Genomic DNA, 17,788 nt, shown 5'->3' on the forward strand with positions numbered 1-17,788 from the left:
CCCTGGGTATACCCCTCAAAAACATCTAAATAGTGGAAATAGTAGATCTACAAGCTAAAGCATGAGCTCAGTCCAGGGCTCTCCCCAGGTTGGCAGAGGGAGAGTATCGCCCAGGGTTACGGCTTAGACATTGGCACCGGGTTACAAATATTGTGGGATAAAAATAATTAGAGAGAATACCCCTAGGGTAGGTACCCTAGTCCAGGGGTGACCACACTTTTATGACGTGAGAGCTACTTTCAAAATGATTTACCAGTAAGTTATGTCACAGTCACAGATGACTTGTATGAAATGTATAAAATAGGGCTGAAGCGGTTAATATATGTTTTGCAATAATAATTAAAAGTAACTAACTAGTCATTGTAGTTGAATATAAGTACAATATTTGCCTCTGAGATGTGGAGTAGAAGTAACAGTGTATATAGAAAAGTGGAAATTAAAAAAAAAAAAAAACATTTTACAGTAGGCTACTTGAGCAAAATGTACTTTCCACCACTGGTCCTGACTCCTGACACACACACACACACACACACACACACACACACACACACACACACACACACACAGGTTTTGTTGCTTGCTTTGTAATATGGTGCTGGCCTGGGGCAGAGCGGGAGCGGCTGGTTTGTTCCGACTTTGAAACAAGCCACACTGCTAGCAGGTATTATCTGATGTTTGATTTATATGTATATATTTATAAATATAACTATATGTTATGTATTAATATAACTGAACACTAAAACTAAACAATTAGTTTTAGTGTATTAGTATGACACCAAATGATTAAACATGTCAATGTTGTTTTACAACTGAGGAGGAAACAAACATTGTTCCAAAATCAGGGGTTCTCAACCCGTGGATCGCGACCCCTCGGGGGTCGCCAAATTATTTTGGGGGGGTCCCCAAATTATTTTCAAAAAAATAACGATATGGCTGGAAAATGGAAATGAAGAGTTTACATGGTACACATAGTACATGCATACACCTCCCTAATGATTATATCTGGTTTCAGTATTTATTTATGGTGTATTGTCTCCATTATTAAGGTTATTGTAGCAGTCAATTTATATTGTTAAACTTTAAACCACACTCTCTGACTGACTGTCTTATGTGTAGCGTTTGTAAATCTTATGATCGCAACTAAATAAACTTTAAACCGACTGACTGATAGGGTTTACAGTAAATCTTATGATCACAACTAGCCTAATTAACTTTAAACCACACTCGCTGATGTGATGTGTAGGGTTTGTAAATCCAACCCTATAGACTGCATGCCTAATCTGAAAATAAAATTCATTCATAATAAGTTATTTTGATTGATGTTTGTAGTTTTCTAACACCCTCCATACTTCTCCATAAATGTACACAAAGCAATGGTTAACCCATTTTGACCTGAGATCAGATTCTCAAAATGTCTTCTACATCCTGACAGTTTTCTGAAAAAGCTATGTTTCTATGCCAGTCGTTCTTCGATTTTTCAAAAATAGCAGACCTACAAGCTCGCTGTCTGCTATTGTCAGATTTTTTTTACATTTGAAAACTTGAAATGAGACATTCTGCATAATGATAATTTTCTACTTTTGGTACTTTAAGTACATTTTGATACCAATACTTTTGTACTTTTTTTTTGTACTCAAGTACATTTAGAATTCCAGACTTTTACTATAGACCTTTACTGCAGTATTGATTATTGGCCCTCACATCTAGAGTTTGGGCCACTACGCGGCCCTCACACCTACGTCGTGACCAGATGTCAATGTTTTAGTTTTAGTATTTGAGTATGTCTGTGTCTTGAGCCGAATGTCAAACTCCCCCCAACAATGTACATCATACATTCTTCAACATACTGTCACAACAACTAAATACAGTTTTAATAACGGTCTACCAGGGGCAAGGCAATGGTTTTTGTTTAGTATATTTCAACTACAAGGCAATTCAATGTGCTTTACACAGAACACCAAGAAAAGGAAACACAATTATACAATGACATTAGGATGCATGTAACAAAATAAGTACAAAATTGCAACATATGCACATATTTGGATATGGGAGTCGGTGGCCAAAGCCGCCAATGGCAAAGTTCAAGCACCACTGATATGGCAACATAAGTTTTTCTGAAAATTGATTTAGAAGACATTTGTACTGTAGAATAGGCCTCCGGTCTTTATGGGTAAAAGATAGATTCCAGCGTCAGAGTGTTGAGAGGATGTCCACCATTACATGTCACTTCCTTTTATGCTTCTTGTTCCACTTGTCCAACTGCTGTCTGCGTTCCTTCAACAGCTGCCACACTGTGACACCAGCACCTGAGAAGACAGTGACGACAAGTAAAGGCCTATTCATAGACTGTTTTTTCGGTGCTGAGGTGACCACCGCTCCGGTGGTGAGGTGACCACCGGAGCTGAAATAACGTTGAGCGGTGGTGAGTAAAAACAGAGAGAAGGGCTGGAGCGGTGGCGGTGGTTTGCTCTTCACCGCGGCTCGTGACGTCATGTTGTAGTTCGGTGGTCACCTAACCACCGAAAATCCAGACTATGTATGAGCCTTTAGTTAAACATCTCTGTATGTACTTGTGCTCGTGACAAAACGTTCCGTCATATAAGCTTTATTATTGATATCAAACCGGATCCGTGGTTTTGACAAAACGCCCGACGTTCGGAGGTCTTTTCTGATTGCCCGGTGATCCCGATTGGAACATTGACGCTTTCTAGAGCAAGGATGGCCTCATTTTAGCTCGCTAGCATTGATGCTAACTATTTAGCATCTAAAATGGATCACACTAAAACCAAGTAGATCCGGGTCGCCAGTTCAAGCGTTGGCATTTGCGTCCACCAGGTGGCAGTGATACGGTTAAGTGTATGCTTGTTTTCTCCCTCTCCACCTGATGGAGAGGTAATAAATCTAGGCTCTTTATAGAACAACAGTTCCCTCTTTGTCACGTGTTTCCAGTTCAAATTTGCTGCTGATCCAATCAAACAAAGCTAGAGAAAATACATGTAAAACTTAACCCTACACAAGGGGTTAAGTTAAGTGTGTGTGTGTGTGTGTGTGTGTGTGTGTGTGTGTGTGTGTGTGTGTGTGTGTGTGTGTGTGTGTGTGTGTGTGTGTGTGTGTGTGTGTGTGTGTGTGTGTGTGTGTGTGTGTGTGCGCGTGCGTGTCAGTGTGTGCATGTGTCAGTGTGCGTGTCTCACCAACGGCGAGGATGGGTAGGTACATCTTCAGCAGCATGTGCAGGGGGAAGCCAGGGGACACGGGCTGCAGGGTCAGCTGGGTGTATGTGCTACTGTTGCTGGACGACTCCAGGTAGGGCAGCGCCTGGTACACCGTGATTCCTGGACGCCACGTCACACACAATGTCAGCACAGCAGTTAGGATGTGACAAAATGTCTACTGCTACGTATAGTCTCGCGTATAGCCAGACAACTATTCCACAATCTCCGAATGCTATATGGAGTCTGGAACTACACTACACCGGAATCCAAGTAAGGAAGCTAGCTGCCATTTTAAAATAGGCTATCTTTACATTTTTATTGTGTCGTTTCCTTTTCTGCTAAGCAACAAGCTATATCAGGGGTGGGCAACTGGCGGCCCCCACCTTCACTTAATGTGGCCCTCAGGTTAATGTCAGAATACTGATATAATATTGGTTTCAGCTGTTACTATTCCACAACATGCAAACATGACCCGCTGTTATTACTTCAGTCTAAATTAGTAGCTCATTGCTTCAACACAAGTATAATTAAAGGCATTTGAAATGACATAAAAATGTTAATTTTAGCACAAATTCAAGATTTCAATTCGAATATAGCAAAAATAGCCGATCTACAAGCTCAAAACGTGTCGCAGCGCGACGTGTTTTGAGCTTGTAGATCGGCTATTTTTCCTACGACAGTAATATATGGCCCTAGGGAGTGAGTGTGGAAATATAGTGGCCCTGATCTCCATCGTCAAAGTTGCCCAGCCCCGAGCTATATATTTTGTGTGTGTGTGTGTGTGTGGGGGGGGTCATCCCCCAGTTCAAATATGATTATTTTAGGGGTCCCCGGTTCAAATATGTTTTTTTTGGGGGGGGGGGGGGGGGGGTCATTTGCAGTGGTGGAAAGTAACTAAGAAGATTTGAAGAAGAAGTACTGTATTTAACCCATTTTGACCTGAGATCAGATTCTAAAAATGTCTTCTACATCCTGACAGTTTTATGAAAAAGCTATGTATGTCAGTCGTTCTTCGATTTTTCAAAGATAGCAGACCTACAAGCTCGTAGCGCACCACTCGGTGGCACGTTACAATTGAATTACTTTTTTGGCCAAATATTACGTGAGAAAGAGTGTGATAATAGCCCATCTACAAGCTTATATTTCCAATGTGCATCTGTGGAACAGAGTCAAACTTCACTTGCAGAAAAATAGGGCTTCCAGGATGAACAACACAGCAAAACTAAACACAACACAGCTCTCACAGTATAATCCAAGTGCACTCTATCCAGTCATATCTATCTGCACTTCCAAAACAAACGCATTTTTCACTGAAACTTTGGATAACTTGGATAAACGACAGTTTTGTGCACAAATGCTGAGTGCGTAGGCTCGCTCCTACCTTAGTGCATGATCCTATTTATCCTAAGTGTGTTAAACAGTGACGTTTGAGTGAAAATGTGTGTTTTCTAGTTTAGCAGTAGTACATTTTTTAAACGTTTTTTTTTGTGGCTTTCACCTTTTATTTTATATATTTTATGGAGGGACAGACAGTAGGCTGACAGGAAATGGGGAGAGAGATGGGGGGAAGACATGCAGTAAAGGCCGTTGGGATCGGGAGTCGAACCCGCGGCACACTGCCAGACTGGGTGCCTGGACCACTGAGCCATGGCCCAGGCCAGTAGTAGTACATTTTGCCATTGTTTTGCTGCCGTTAAATCCTGTTCTAATCCTATATCATTTGATTCATCAGGCATTTCTCGTAGTTTTTGGATCATCCATTCACCGTGAAGGAAGGAAGGCGAGAAAAACTAAAACATCTCCGTGAATCCCAAGGCTTCACAGGGTGAGTAATTGACAATGAAAAAGTAATGATGGGGTAAAAGTATTGCTTTAACCCATTTTGGGCGGGAACCCCTTTTGGTGTTTTAAACATGTTATAATTTAGCTATTGAAAAATAGCAGATCTACAAGCTCATAGGTCTGCTATTTTTGAAAAGTCGTGAGAATGTGGCGCAAATCTTTGAATATATATTTCAGAGCGAACATTTTTAACTAAAATATTCGCTTCTGGGGGGGTCCCTGGAACTACATATTTTGAGATGGGGGTCCGTGGCCCAATAGAGATAATTCTGAGGGTCCTTGACATGAAAAAGGTTGAGCACCACTGACATAGAAACATGGGTTTTTCAGAAAAAAGTTAGGATTTAGAAGCCTTTTTTTAATCGACCTCAGTCCAAAATGGGTTAAATGAATATGCAGTCAATTAATTCCCTGCCTGGCGCATGCACGCGCAGTCTAACGGCGCATGCACGCGCAGTCTAACGGCGCATGCATGCGCAGTCTAACGGCGCATGCATTCGCAGTCTAACGGCGCATGCATGCGCAGTCTAACGGCGCATGCATGCGCAGTCTAACGGCGCATGCACGCGCAGTCTAACGGCGCGTCATACCTTCTGTAATGACGGAGACGACGTAGAGAGGGATCCACAGAGTGTAGCGAGCCCACAGCAGGCCAAAGGAGGGCATTTTCATCACGCAGAGGAGTTGGTGAGGATACCTGAACACAGGGGGCAACACACTCCATACATTACATACGTTTACGATACTTTGGAAAGAAATATTATGAACTAAAATGCAGTGCTTCCCCTATGCATGCAACAGTGGCAGCCCACCACTGTTACTGGTGGTGGGGGGGGGGCTTCATTTCGATCTCCCGACTGAATAATTGTGTCCTAATGTGTGATTTGTGCAACGGTGTCACCGGCGTCGTTTCCTAAGCGAACCCCCTCTTTGCAGCCATTGGTTGCCGTTTCTTGGTTGGACAAAAATCCTCTCTCCATCCACTACTACCGTTTCTTCGTATTGATATTCTGTGGTATTCAATTCTTATTCTAAACTTGGTGTCAGTCAAAAGGAACGTCTCAGGTGCAGGCTAGTGACTGATTGGGCATGACCAAAACAATTCAGGATGGTAAAAGAGTCTTTTACCATAACTTGTTTTGGTCACGTGTCTTTTAAAAAAGAGTCATCATAGTAAAGTGACATACACGATTGTCATACGCAGTTGAAATACATCAGAAAGATGACTACTCTTAATATGTCTTTTACCATCCCGACTTGTTTTGGTCACGTGAGAAAATGTCTACAGCTGTACTGCATTCCATGTGATCGCGTTGATTGTTTTTGTGGGTTGCGTATAAAGATTGGCGTTCCAGCGTGTTCGCTTTAGTGTGAAGAAGAGCCCTGTGTGCTCCAAACGTCACGCAGATCATTCTGGTACGATAAAAGAATCATCCGTCGCATACTCGCATTGCAGCGCTCGGTGTAAAAGCATCTGTCGCTTTGGAGCGTTCGGTGTGCGGAGCGTTTCATTTTGTTCTTTCCTGTTCGTTGCTCAGCAAACTTAAGGGTTGGGGATGTGCATGTTGTTGCTCTCTTTTCATATTGCTTTCATTGGCTCGTTTAACCCATTTTGACCTGAGATCAGATTCTAAAAATGTCTTCTACATCCTGACAGTTTTCTGAAAAAGCTATGTTTCTATGTCAGTCGTTCTTCGATTTTTCAAAAAATAGCAGACCTACAAGCTCGTAGCGTGCCACTCGGTGGCGCGCTATGAGCTTGTAGATCTGCTATTTTTCAATAGCTAAAGCATAACATAATGCTAACACCAAAAGGGGTTCCCGACTTCCTGCCCAGAATGGATTAAGCCTATCTACTAAAATAGCCTGTCTACAAGCTCTCAAGCACTACAGAGCTTGTAGATCGGCTATTTTCACTGTGCAACATGCTGACTTCTATGGAATTCAAATGACTGAAATCTGTCGTGGCGACTGTAATCCATGTCGGGCCATTGATGGTCCACTGTCCATTTAGAAAAACACTGACTTCAGCTTTATGTTCACATCACTAAATGTTGACCAATGGACAGAATTGATTTTCCCTCGCTCATTTTCTCTGAAACCACGACGCTGTCCGTGGTTTTGACCAAACATCCGATGTTCGGATCCTATGCGTGAATTTTCACCGCATCGTGATCGCCATGTTACAGTTTCTGGCGAAAGATAAACATTGTGAGCTAATGCTCACTATTAGCCGTTTCTTCCTCTCTCTCTGTCTGCAAGGCCGGGAGACCAGACGTAAAATGAGTAGTAATCCAGTCATTTCCAAGCTAACTGCCTACCTCCAATGACCACTAGGCGGCAGTCAAAGTGGATCGTGGACCACAGCAGTAAGGAGTTGGGTACACACCTCAACCAGTGGCGTGCACAGACATTTAGAGGGGCAGGTGCTCAAGTTAAAAAAGGGCACCTTGTGCAGCGCGTGGAACCGGCCGGTTGCCTTAATCCATTTTGGGGCGGGAACCCCTTTTGGTGTTAGCATTATGTTATGCTTTAGCTATTGAAAAATAGCAGATCTACAAGCTCATAGCGCGCCACCGAGTGGCGCGCTATGAACTTGTAGGTCTGCTATTTTTGAAAAATCAAAAAAAAGAAAGAAAAAAAAAAGTTTATTTATTTTTTTATTTTTTTAAAGGGCACATTGCCAAAAGGGCAGGGGGTGCTCTAGCACCCCCTAGTGTCTATCTGTGCACGCCACTGACCTCAACAGGTCGAGGATGTTCCACAGCATGAACTGGACACACACAATTGGACTGCTCTGCAGGTCTTCTAGGCCGATGATCACCAGGAACAGCAACAGGTTCCTCTCCACCACCTGCAAGGTGGAAAAGACAACACCGTATTCATTAACCCATTTTGGGGCGGGAACCCCTTTGTGTTTTAAACATTATATTTTAGCTATTGAAAAATAGCAGATCTACAAGCTCGTAGCGCGGCACCGAGTGCCGCGCTACGAGCTTGTAGGTCTGCTATTTTTGAAAAATCGTGAAAATGTGCCTCAAATCTTTGAATATATATTCTTTCAGAGTTTCAGTTTTAAACTCAAATCTTTGCTTCTGGGGGGGGGGGGGGGGGGTCCCTGGAACAACATATTTTCGGCATATTACATATAATTTTTGGGATCCTTGACATGAAATATTGAGAACCACTGAGAAAAAAATACATTTAAAAATTTTTTTTTTTTTAAATTTCGACATCAGGCCTAAATGGGTTAAGTAAAAACATTTAGTGCTTTTTCCACCACTGCTGTATCACACTTGGACCAGGCTTTAAAGACTGTCTCTTAAGGAGGACAGGGTATAGACCATACACACTTGGACCAGGCTTTAAAGACTGTCTCTTAAGGAGGACAGGGTATAGACCATACACACTTGGACCAGGCTTTAAAGACTGTCTCTTAAGGAGGACAGGGTATAGACCATACACACTTGGACCAGGCTTTAAAGACTGTCTCTTAAGGAGGACAGGGTATAGACCATACACACTTGGACCAGGCTTTAAAGACTGTCTCTTAAGGAGGACAGGGTATAGACCATACACACTTGGACCAGGCTTTAAAGACTGTCTCTTAAGGAGGACAGGGTATAGACCATACACACTTGGACCAGGCTTTAAAGACTGTCTCTTAAGGAGGACAGGGTATAGACCATACACACTTGGACCAGGCTTTAAAGACTGTCTCTTAAGGAGGACAGGGTATAGACCATACACACTTGGACCAGGCTTTAAAGACTGTCTCTTAAGGAGGACAGGGTATAGACCATACACACTTGGACCAGGCTTTAAAGACTGTCTCTTAAGGAGGACAGGGTATAGACCATACACACTTGGACCAGGCTCTTAAGGAGGACAGGGTTTTACACAGATCAATACACACTTGGACCAGGCTTTAAAGACTGTCTCTTAAGGAGGACAGGGTATAGACCATACACACTTGGACCAGGCTTTAAAGACTGTCTCTTAAGGAGGACAGGGTATAGACCATACACACTTGGACCAGGCTTTAAAGACTGTCTCTTAAGGAGGACAGGGTATAGACCATACACACTTGGACCAGGCTTTAAAGACTGTCTCTTAAGGAGGACAGGGTATAGACCATACACACTTGGACCAGGCTTTAAAGACTGTCTCTTAAGGAGGACAGGGTATAGACCATACACACTTGGACCAGGCTTTAAAGACTGTCTCTTAAGGAGGACAGGGTATAGACCATACACACTTGGACCAGGCTTTAAAGACTGTCTCTTAAGGAGGACAGGGTATAGACCATACACACTTGGACCAGGCTTTAAAGACTGTATCTTAAGGAGGACAGGGTATAGACCATATACACTTGGACCAGGCTTTAAAGACTGTCTCTTAAGGAGGACAGGGTATAGACCATACACACTTGGACCAGGCTTTAAAGACTGTCTCTTAAGGAGGACAGGGTATAGACCATACACACTTGGACCAGGCTTTAAAGGAGGACAGGGTTTTACACAGATCAATACACACTTGGACCAGGCGAGGTATGAGCCTGCTCTGCTCGATCTCGTCAGCGATGTGGAACAGCTCCAGCACGGACAGCATCTGGCAGAGAGTCATCACCACCCCGACGGCATAGAAGGTGTCTGCCAACGCGCCTGCAAAACAACGACAACAACAACATGAATGAACCAGGAACACGGCCTGCGTGCCCGAAACGCGTTTGTTTCTCTAGACTGCTCGTGATGAAATAAAGAAACTCAAACTTTATTAAGAGAGTCGCGAATACAAGCGGCCAAAATGAGTTTTCTTTCGACGGGTGGCTGGCATCTCCCTTAGAGATAGGGTGAGAAGTTCAGTCACACGAGAGAGACTCTGAGTAGAACCGCTGCTCCTTCGCCTGGAAAGGAGCCAGCTGAGGTGGTTCGGGCCTCTGGTTAGGATGCCTCTCGGGCGCCTCCCTAGGGAGGTCCTCGACGCACGTCCCACTGGGAGGAGACCCCGGGGCAGACCAAGGTGCAGTTGGAGGAAACACATCGACTCACTGGCCTTGGAATGTCTCGGAATCCCCCAGGAGGAAGTCACTAATGTTGCTCTGGAGAGGGAAGTCTGGAGCACTCTGGTGGAGCTGTTGCCCCCGCGACCCGACTACGGATAAGCGGTTGAAGATGGATGGATATTCCCCTTTTTCCATTGATCTTCAAGAATCTGCACCCATCAGCTACAGAGACTCAACTTGACTCCCTGAGTAGAGAGCGCCTTCACCTATGACGGTTTTGTTGTTCTGAACCAGGAACACTACATGTCTGTAAAGCTCTCAATAGTCTCGCACCTAACTACCTCCATGACTACCTGCATAGTCCCAAACCTTCCTACCTCCATTGACTGCCTGCCTAGATATGTCCCTGACTGCCTGTCTAGATATGTCCCAAACCTTCCTACCTCTATGACTGCCTGTCTAGATATGTCCCAAACCTTCCTACCTCTGACTGCCTGCCTAGATATGTCCCTGACTGCCTGTCTAGATATGTCCCAGACCTTCCTACCTCTGACTGCCTGCCTAGATATGTCCCTGACTGCCTGTCTAGATATGTCCCAAACCTTCCTACCTCCATTGACTGCCTGCCTAGATATGTCCCTGACTGCCTGTCTAGATATGTCCCAAACCTTCCTACCTCTATGACTGCCTGTCTAGATATGTCCCAAACCTTCCTACCTCTATGACTGCCTGTCTAGATACAGATTCCCCCGAAATACCAGTATGTGTGTCCCAAGGAAGAATGTCTCACCTCGACCAAAGGAGAGGATCCTGGCGGTCATGTTTGCCAGAAGCCATGTGTGTCCACAGAACTGGAACAGGTTGTATGTGAACGAGTACGCACACCCGATGCTGAGCCTGTAGTGTGGAGACAAACAAACAATGCGTGGATTAAAGCTAAATGAAATGTCACCGCTGGAAAAAAATGCCAAAATGTGCCATTTGTGAAACGGTGCGAAAGGCCCCACCCACACTAGCACCGTTTTGCTAAACAATCAACACAATAGAGGGTATGTGCATGCATAAAGTGATAGGACTTTTCTGTTTGGATGTATGGACCGTCAACGCCAGAAAGTCGTTTTTTTTGCCACTAACAGTTAGGCGTTCTTCATAACTTCCGGGTATGATGATGTCACGCGCATACCCTCTACAGGTATATGTAAAATGATGATGTTTTAGTAATATTGTTTCTGCTGTTCTACATACTGCTGTGTGTGTGTGTGTGTGTGTGTGTGTGTGTGTGTGTGTGTGTGTGTGTGTGTGTGTGTGTGTGTGTGTGTGTGTGTGTGTGTGTGTGTGTGTGTGTGTGTGTGGCTGGTAAAAAAATGTCATTTTGGGCTCGTTTCCTTTCTTTATATGTTGATTTCCTGTTTTTTATAGAAGTGTATATTTGTACGTCGTTCTGATGAATTGAAAAAGGTGGACCCTGTTGTAAATAAGTGTAATGCTTAATCATGGATGGTCCACAGAGTAACCGTTTTTGTATTGACTTGTGCTTTCGTCTGAAATGTACCCATTCTTCATACTGTGAAATAAAAACATTCAATGAATCAAATGCTCTAAATCGTAAAAAATAATAACCGAAAATAGCCTGTCTACAAGCTCTCAATGCATGACGCATTGAGAGCTTGTAGATCGGCTATTCTCACTGCACTACATGCTTCCTTAGGATACATGCTGGCGTCTATGGAATCCAAATGACTGCAATCAGTCGTGGCGACTGACGACTTTAAACCATGCATACACAGTTAGGCATGTAACGATATATCATCAATCGAAAATCGATAAAAACTGGTAACAATTTACATCACGATAAAATCGCAATTTGAATCATGGTGCAAACAGAGGGCGCGTAAAAAAGAGAAGAAAATACAGGATCTTTGTAATATAATTGATTTTTTTTTTTTAAAGTAATTTGCTACTGTATTGAAAAGAGTATAAGAGAAGAACATTAAAAGAGAAAGGAAATACTGGATATGTCTAAGAGAAATAATGATAAGATAAATGATAAGATAGTTCATTATTATTATTAATATACTAGTCCATACCAAATCCCTACCCCTCTATCTCTCTCATCATGCATGATTCACATCACAATCACATTACCCTCCAACTAATTAATTGGAACACCACGCCCTGACCTATGGCCAAACATTCCTTGTGCATCGGGAAATGTTGCAACCCGTAATGTTTTGCTGTGGTCACTGCACGGTCACAAGTAAAGCCCGCAGCGCTCAGAACATGTACGAATGCAAATTATAAAGGTGCTTATCCGCTTGCACTACATGTTAAGAAGACGAGCGGCGTGTTTGCGCAATGTATTAGTCCATAGTTGTCTATAAAGAAGTGCTTTAATCTCGACTGTGGTCGAACGCAATTTCCCCCCTTGTTTACTTCCCGTTTACATTGAGCGTAATTCCGGCTTTCACCGGATGCACTAACGCCCATTGAGAACTGGATCCCGACAGAATATCGGTCACAGACGGGATTTAAACACTTCTATATTGAGAACTACGGACTAATACATTATACAAGCACCCCGTAGGCCTCTCTGACGTTTGGGGCAACAGGGTAAGCATCTTATATTTTTGCAGTTTGTACATGTTCGGAGCTAAAGGACTCCGCTGGTGTCCCCGCAGTGACCACAGGGGCGAGAGCGCTAACATCTCTCGTAGATATGAACATGTCAAAATCGATCAAATTCATCTACGAGACGAGTCTTTATTTTCCCGACATGTCATGAAGTTTTGAACTCATTGTTGTTGTAAACAACTTATTAGCTTAAGCTATCATCGAGGTACTAAACAGTACACATATTTTCCAAGACTTACCTACTCATTTTTGTTATTATTATTTCAGAGCGAAATCACCACAAAAAGCTGCAAAAAAACGTGTTTTCCGTTCCTTCCTTTAATCACAGCATCGTGTTAACTTCTAGAAAGAAGAAGTCCTGCTCCAGCTCCACATCATCTGACTGAGCGAAACAAGTAAATGTTTGACTTATAGTTTGTGAGCAGTGAACGATGCATCACACACACAGCAAACAGACAGTTAGCGGGTCGGCTGAGCTGGCCTGGGCGCTTTTACCAAGGTGTTGGGCGATTTGAACGCTAGTGCTACCGTGGCATGACCGTGTCATTACCTGATGAGTGATAAGAGAAGTTTATGTTGTTTTTCAGACAGCTATTAGGCTTGTTGTGCTGCTGCTAAGTAATAACACGACGTTCACTTCATTCATCATTGCACTTATCCATCTCATAGATCCATCTGCGTACTAACGTTATCACCAGTGTTGGCAGATTTTGAGAGAGAAACAAGCAACCAATCTACGCTATTTTCAAAGAAATCCTTGTATGGTGAAAGAGGGGTGGACGGGTGTGGAGTGGTCCCTGGTAGTGGTAAAGTCTGCAGATTATTTGGTGGTCATTGGCTTGAAAACGTTTGAGAAAACTGGTTTAAACAACATTATGAAGCCCAAATAAACAACCATAGAAACAAGCAAAGCCCCAGAAAATGAAACCCAATATCGCTTATAATAAGCGGACATGGCAACAGTGGTTTTCGTAGCAGTTTAGCCCAATCCCATAGCCTGTGGGTACACCGTAACCATGACAACAGCCTTTTGAACCACCAGCTCTTAAAAGTAAGCCTTGGACCGAGGCTACCAGCTCTTAGGTCCTCATTCACAAAGGAGAAATACACCGCAGTGTAACGTATGCGTAAACAGATACTAAATATCATCGTATTTCTCTGTCCGATCACGCTGCGATTTGCTCCCGTCGTATTCAGGGAAGCTGGTGTAATCACTTCATTTGTGCGGATCGCAGAGTGTAGCCTTTCCGCATTTTTCCCAAGCGATTCGCCTGGTGTCGCCTGGTTAGAACGCCCATCCCACACCATATAAGGCAACAGGAAATATCGAAATACGTCATCATAGCCTGCACCGGGCTTTAAATTATATACAACAGCCGCGATGAGCTTGTAGAGCAGTTAATTTTGACAGGCGGGTCTCTGCACGGACAGATCTTCAAGCAAACAGCGCGAGTTTTGTATATAATTATAAACGAAACTTGCCAACTTGGCACGCATTGCTTCACTCCTTGTTAAATGTCAGGACGTTAATAAGTTAACTGATGTTACAGTTACTTTCACATAATGAGAAAGAAGTTAATTTGTATTGTTCACCACACAACCAAATGCTATATTAAAACTCGGCAATGATAAAAGGCCCTATTGATTAGTCTACTGCGGTGATTGATTCCCTGCCCTGCACTGTCGGATTTGGAAAGCAAATATATCCAGGACATGCATGGACACAGGACATATTTTCTTTCTTTTTTTTCTTGTGGGATTTGGACTTAAGGCTATATTTCATCCGACCCAACTACGTTGTATGTTTCCTCAGCTGCAGGTAAGAGTTGGCTATTCTGTGTGGCGTCCGCATGTGATCAATATACATATTATAAATTAATACCACGACGCAAATGGAGGCAGATAGGTGCTTGCAGCAAATGCATTTAGGCCTACGTGAAACTTTAATTGGCTGAGTCTCTGTCAACATGCTGATCAGCGAGTTACAGTGGTAATAATAATCATCATCAACAGCCTTTCTTGTCTGTCTGTCCGTCATGTTTGTGAACAAGCGCGAGTGGAGGTGAGCTGGCTTAAAACTATGATATGACTGGCCGACTTTCAAACACGCTGATGCCATTCATTCAAATAGGCTAATGTGGTCTTCTATTTTTTATATAGGGCTAATCCCCCCCCCCCACACACACACACACACACACACACACGCACCGACAGTCAGACTGACTCAAAGGAGCTCCATAACGAAACAATTTAAATAGGCCTATACTGCAGACATTACTACACTAAACAACGTTGGATTCGTACAGTGCAGAATGCAGATAAGTGTATGTTCTTATTATAATTGTGAGTTTGTTTTTTAACATGCAGCGCGAGTCCGCGAGACTGCGAGAGCCGATCTACAAGCTCACAGCGCGTTGCACTGCGAGTAGAAAGCTGTCAAGTGAGCAGCGCAATCGCGCATGCTAGAAATATCCTAATAAATAAATAAAAAAGGTGTCGGGCTTGCAGGGGCAGTTTCTGTATGGCACTCTAGGCTAACCTGCCTCTAGAATGCATGCATTTAGGCATACAAGTGATACTTGGCTTTTATATAGGCTATATTTTTTTTATGTGCGACCAATGTTGGGGACACATGCCTACATATTTTATCTGAGATTTGGGGACTTTTAATTGATTCAGCATGAAGACTAAAGCCTTCTTAATAAATCTACGCAAGCCGTACACGACCATGAGAGGTGGCGCAGCTTTCAGCGGAATTTCCGACCAACCCACGTCACCGTCAAGTTCACGTTCAAGTTCATGAATTCCCACGTAATGTGGGAATCCACGTAAATGCCTGTCCGCTCACGCTCCGCTCACGTAACGTCACTTTATGAGCGTAAACGCCGTTGTGAATGAGGACCTTAGAGTATATTCTAAGCACCAGCTGCACCCACCAGCGAACTGTGGCAACAGATCCCATAGGCCGAACTGCCGAACAGCTTCGTTATTGACCATAGACTGTAATTGTTGACACAAAAATGCTAAAACCAGGTCCATTGTTTAGGTATGATGCAGAAGACTAACGTTCTCCTTGATTTATGATGCAGATGACTAACGTTCTCCTTGATTTAGGTAACCGTTGAGTTAATACTAATAATCTCACTTCTCAGAGAAAACATGTTAATTAAATTTCCATCAGAAAAATATGAAAACGCTGACGTTGTCTGTTTTAGCACGTAGAAGCTGGGTGGGCGTGTCTCAACTTGACCGTGACGTAGCCCTGATCTCGCTGTGAGGCGTTGCCATGGTTTTTACCTATGGAAAGCAGTTTAACGTGACGTGTCTTGTTGATGGAGTTCGATGTTACCATGGTTTCCACTTAGTTTTTGTTGATTATGATTCACTTAAAAAGGCAAGTGGCAGAATACCATAATTCATTATGAAATCAGCAGCTGTATGTTACCCAGCTGGCACAAGACGTCTACATGACGTTAGGATAACGTTGTACTCCAACGTTGGATGACCATTGTTTTTTGGTTGGATATGAAAGTTTGATTGACGTCATAACCTAACGTTGGTCTGACATAAAAACCTAACGTTGGTCTGACATCATAAACTAACGTTGGTTTGACATCATAAACTAACGTTGGTTTGACGTAAATCTCTGAGGTTATGTAGACGTTGATTATAGGTCCGGCTCCCAACGTTGGATATTAGTTGTATTTTGGTTGGATATGAAAGTTTGATTGACGTCATAACCCAACGTTGGTCTGACATCAAAACCTAACGTTGGTTTGACATCATAAACTAACATAGGTTTGACGTCAATCTCTGAGGTTATGTAGACGTTGATTATAGGTCCGGCTCCCAACGTTGGATATTAGTTGTATTTTGGTTGGATATGAAAGTTTGATTGACGTCATAACCCAACGTTTGTCTGACATCAAAACCTAACGTTGGTTTGACGTCAATCTCTGATGTTATGTAGACGTTGATTATAGGTCGGGCTCCCAACATTGGATATTAGTTGTATTTTGGTTGTAAATTAAAGTTTTATTGACGTCATAACCCAACGTTGGTCTGACATCATAAACTAACGTTGGTTTGACGTCAATCTCTGAGGTTATGTAGACGTTGATTATAGGTCCGACTCTTAACATTGGATATTAGTTGTATTTTAGTTGAAAATTAATTTGATTGATGTCATAAACCAACATTGGTTTGACGTCAACATCTGATGTTATCTATACGTTGGATATAAGTAAGAATTGTATTGCTGTCAAAACCCAATTAGGTTGACATAAATGCCCAAATTTGGACAGATGTTGCATGTTGGTTGTAAAACAACAGATGGCCGTCAAAACCCAAAGTTAGCCTTACATCAACTTCCAACATTAGACAGCCATGAGAAAAGAATAAAGTTAAGACAATTCACAATATAAATCAAGACAGATTTATTAAACCACTTAATGGTTCTCAAAAATAGCAATTCACAGGCACCATTTCAAAACAAATTTCACAGCCTCCTGGGAAAAACAAAATCACAGCCTGTCTGTCAATGGCAGACGTAAATGGGTCTAACCATTATTTTAACCCATTCTGGGCGGGAACCCCTTTGCGTTTTAAGCGTACGAAAAATAGGTGCAAATCTTTTTAACCCATTCTGGGCGGGAACCCCTTTGCATTTTAAGCGTACGAAAAATAGGTGCAAATCTTTGAACATATATTTCAGAGCGAACATTTTTAACTAACATATTTGCATCTGGGGGGTCCCTGGAACAACATATTTTGAGATGGGGGTCTGTGGCCCAATAGAGATAATTCTGGGGGTGCTTGACATGAAAAAGGTTGAGCACAACAGACATAGAAACATGGGTTTTTCAGAAAACTATTAGGATTTAGAAGCCTTTTTTTTAAATAGACAGTCCAAACAAAACAAAACTGTAGCTGTTGAAAAATAGGAGTCCCTTGAACAACATATTTTCAGACGGCCAAATACGCCTACATATTTTTTGGGTCCTTGACATGAAAACGATGGAGCACCACTGAAAATACTGTCAAGACATAGAAGACATTTGTAGAATCACCTTCAGGCATCAATGGGTTAAATTCAATA

At 42.7% G+C, this 17,788-nt stretch overlaps 1 protein-coding gene across 1 annotated transcript; it reads right to left on the reverse strand.

The window, feature by feature from the left end:
* Nucleotides 1-2,223: 2,223 nt before the first annotated feature.
* Nucleotides 2,224-10,884, reverse strand: LOC306930878 (very-long-chain (3R)-3-hydroxyacyl-CoA dehydratase 4-like; the record flags this gene model as incomplete). Its single annotated transcript, XM_079511974.1, has 6 exons — nucleotides 10,850-10,884; nucleotides 9,591-9,718; nucleotides 7,796-7,908; nucleotides 5,645-5,751; nucleotides 3,192-3,332; nucleotides 2,224-2,306 (listed from the first exon to the last, which is right to left on the reverse strand). The coding sequence occupies exons 1-6, from the start codon at nucleotides 10,878-10,880 to the stop codon at nucleotides 2,224-2,226; spliced, it is 603 nt and encodes a 200-aa protein (XP_079368100.1). The 5' UTR covers nucleotides 10,881-10,884.
* Nucleotides 10,885-17,788: the final 6,904 nt, after the last annotated feature.

The sequence above is a fragment of the Electrona antarctica genome (assembly GCF_951216825.1).
Source record: "Electrona antarctica genome assembly, chromosome: 10".
NCBI classification, from domain to species: Eukaryota; Metazoa; Chordata; class Actinopteri; order Myctophiformes; family Myctophidae; genus Electrona; species Electrona antarctica.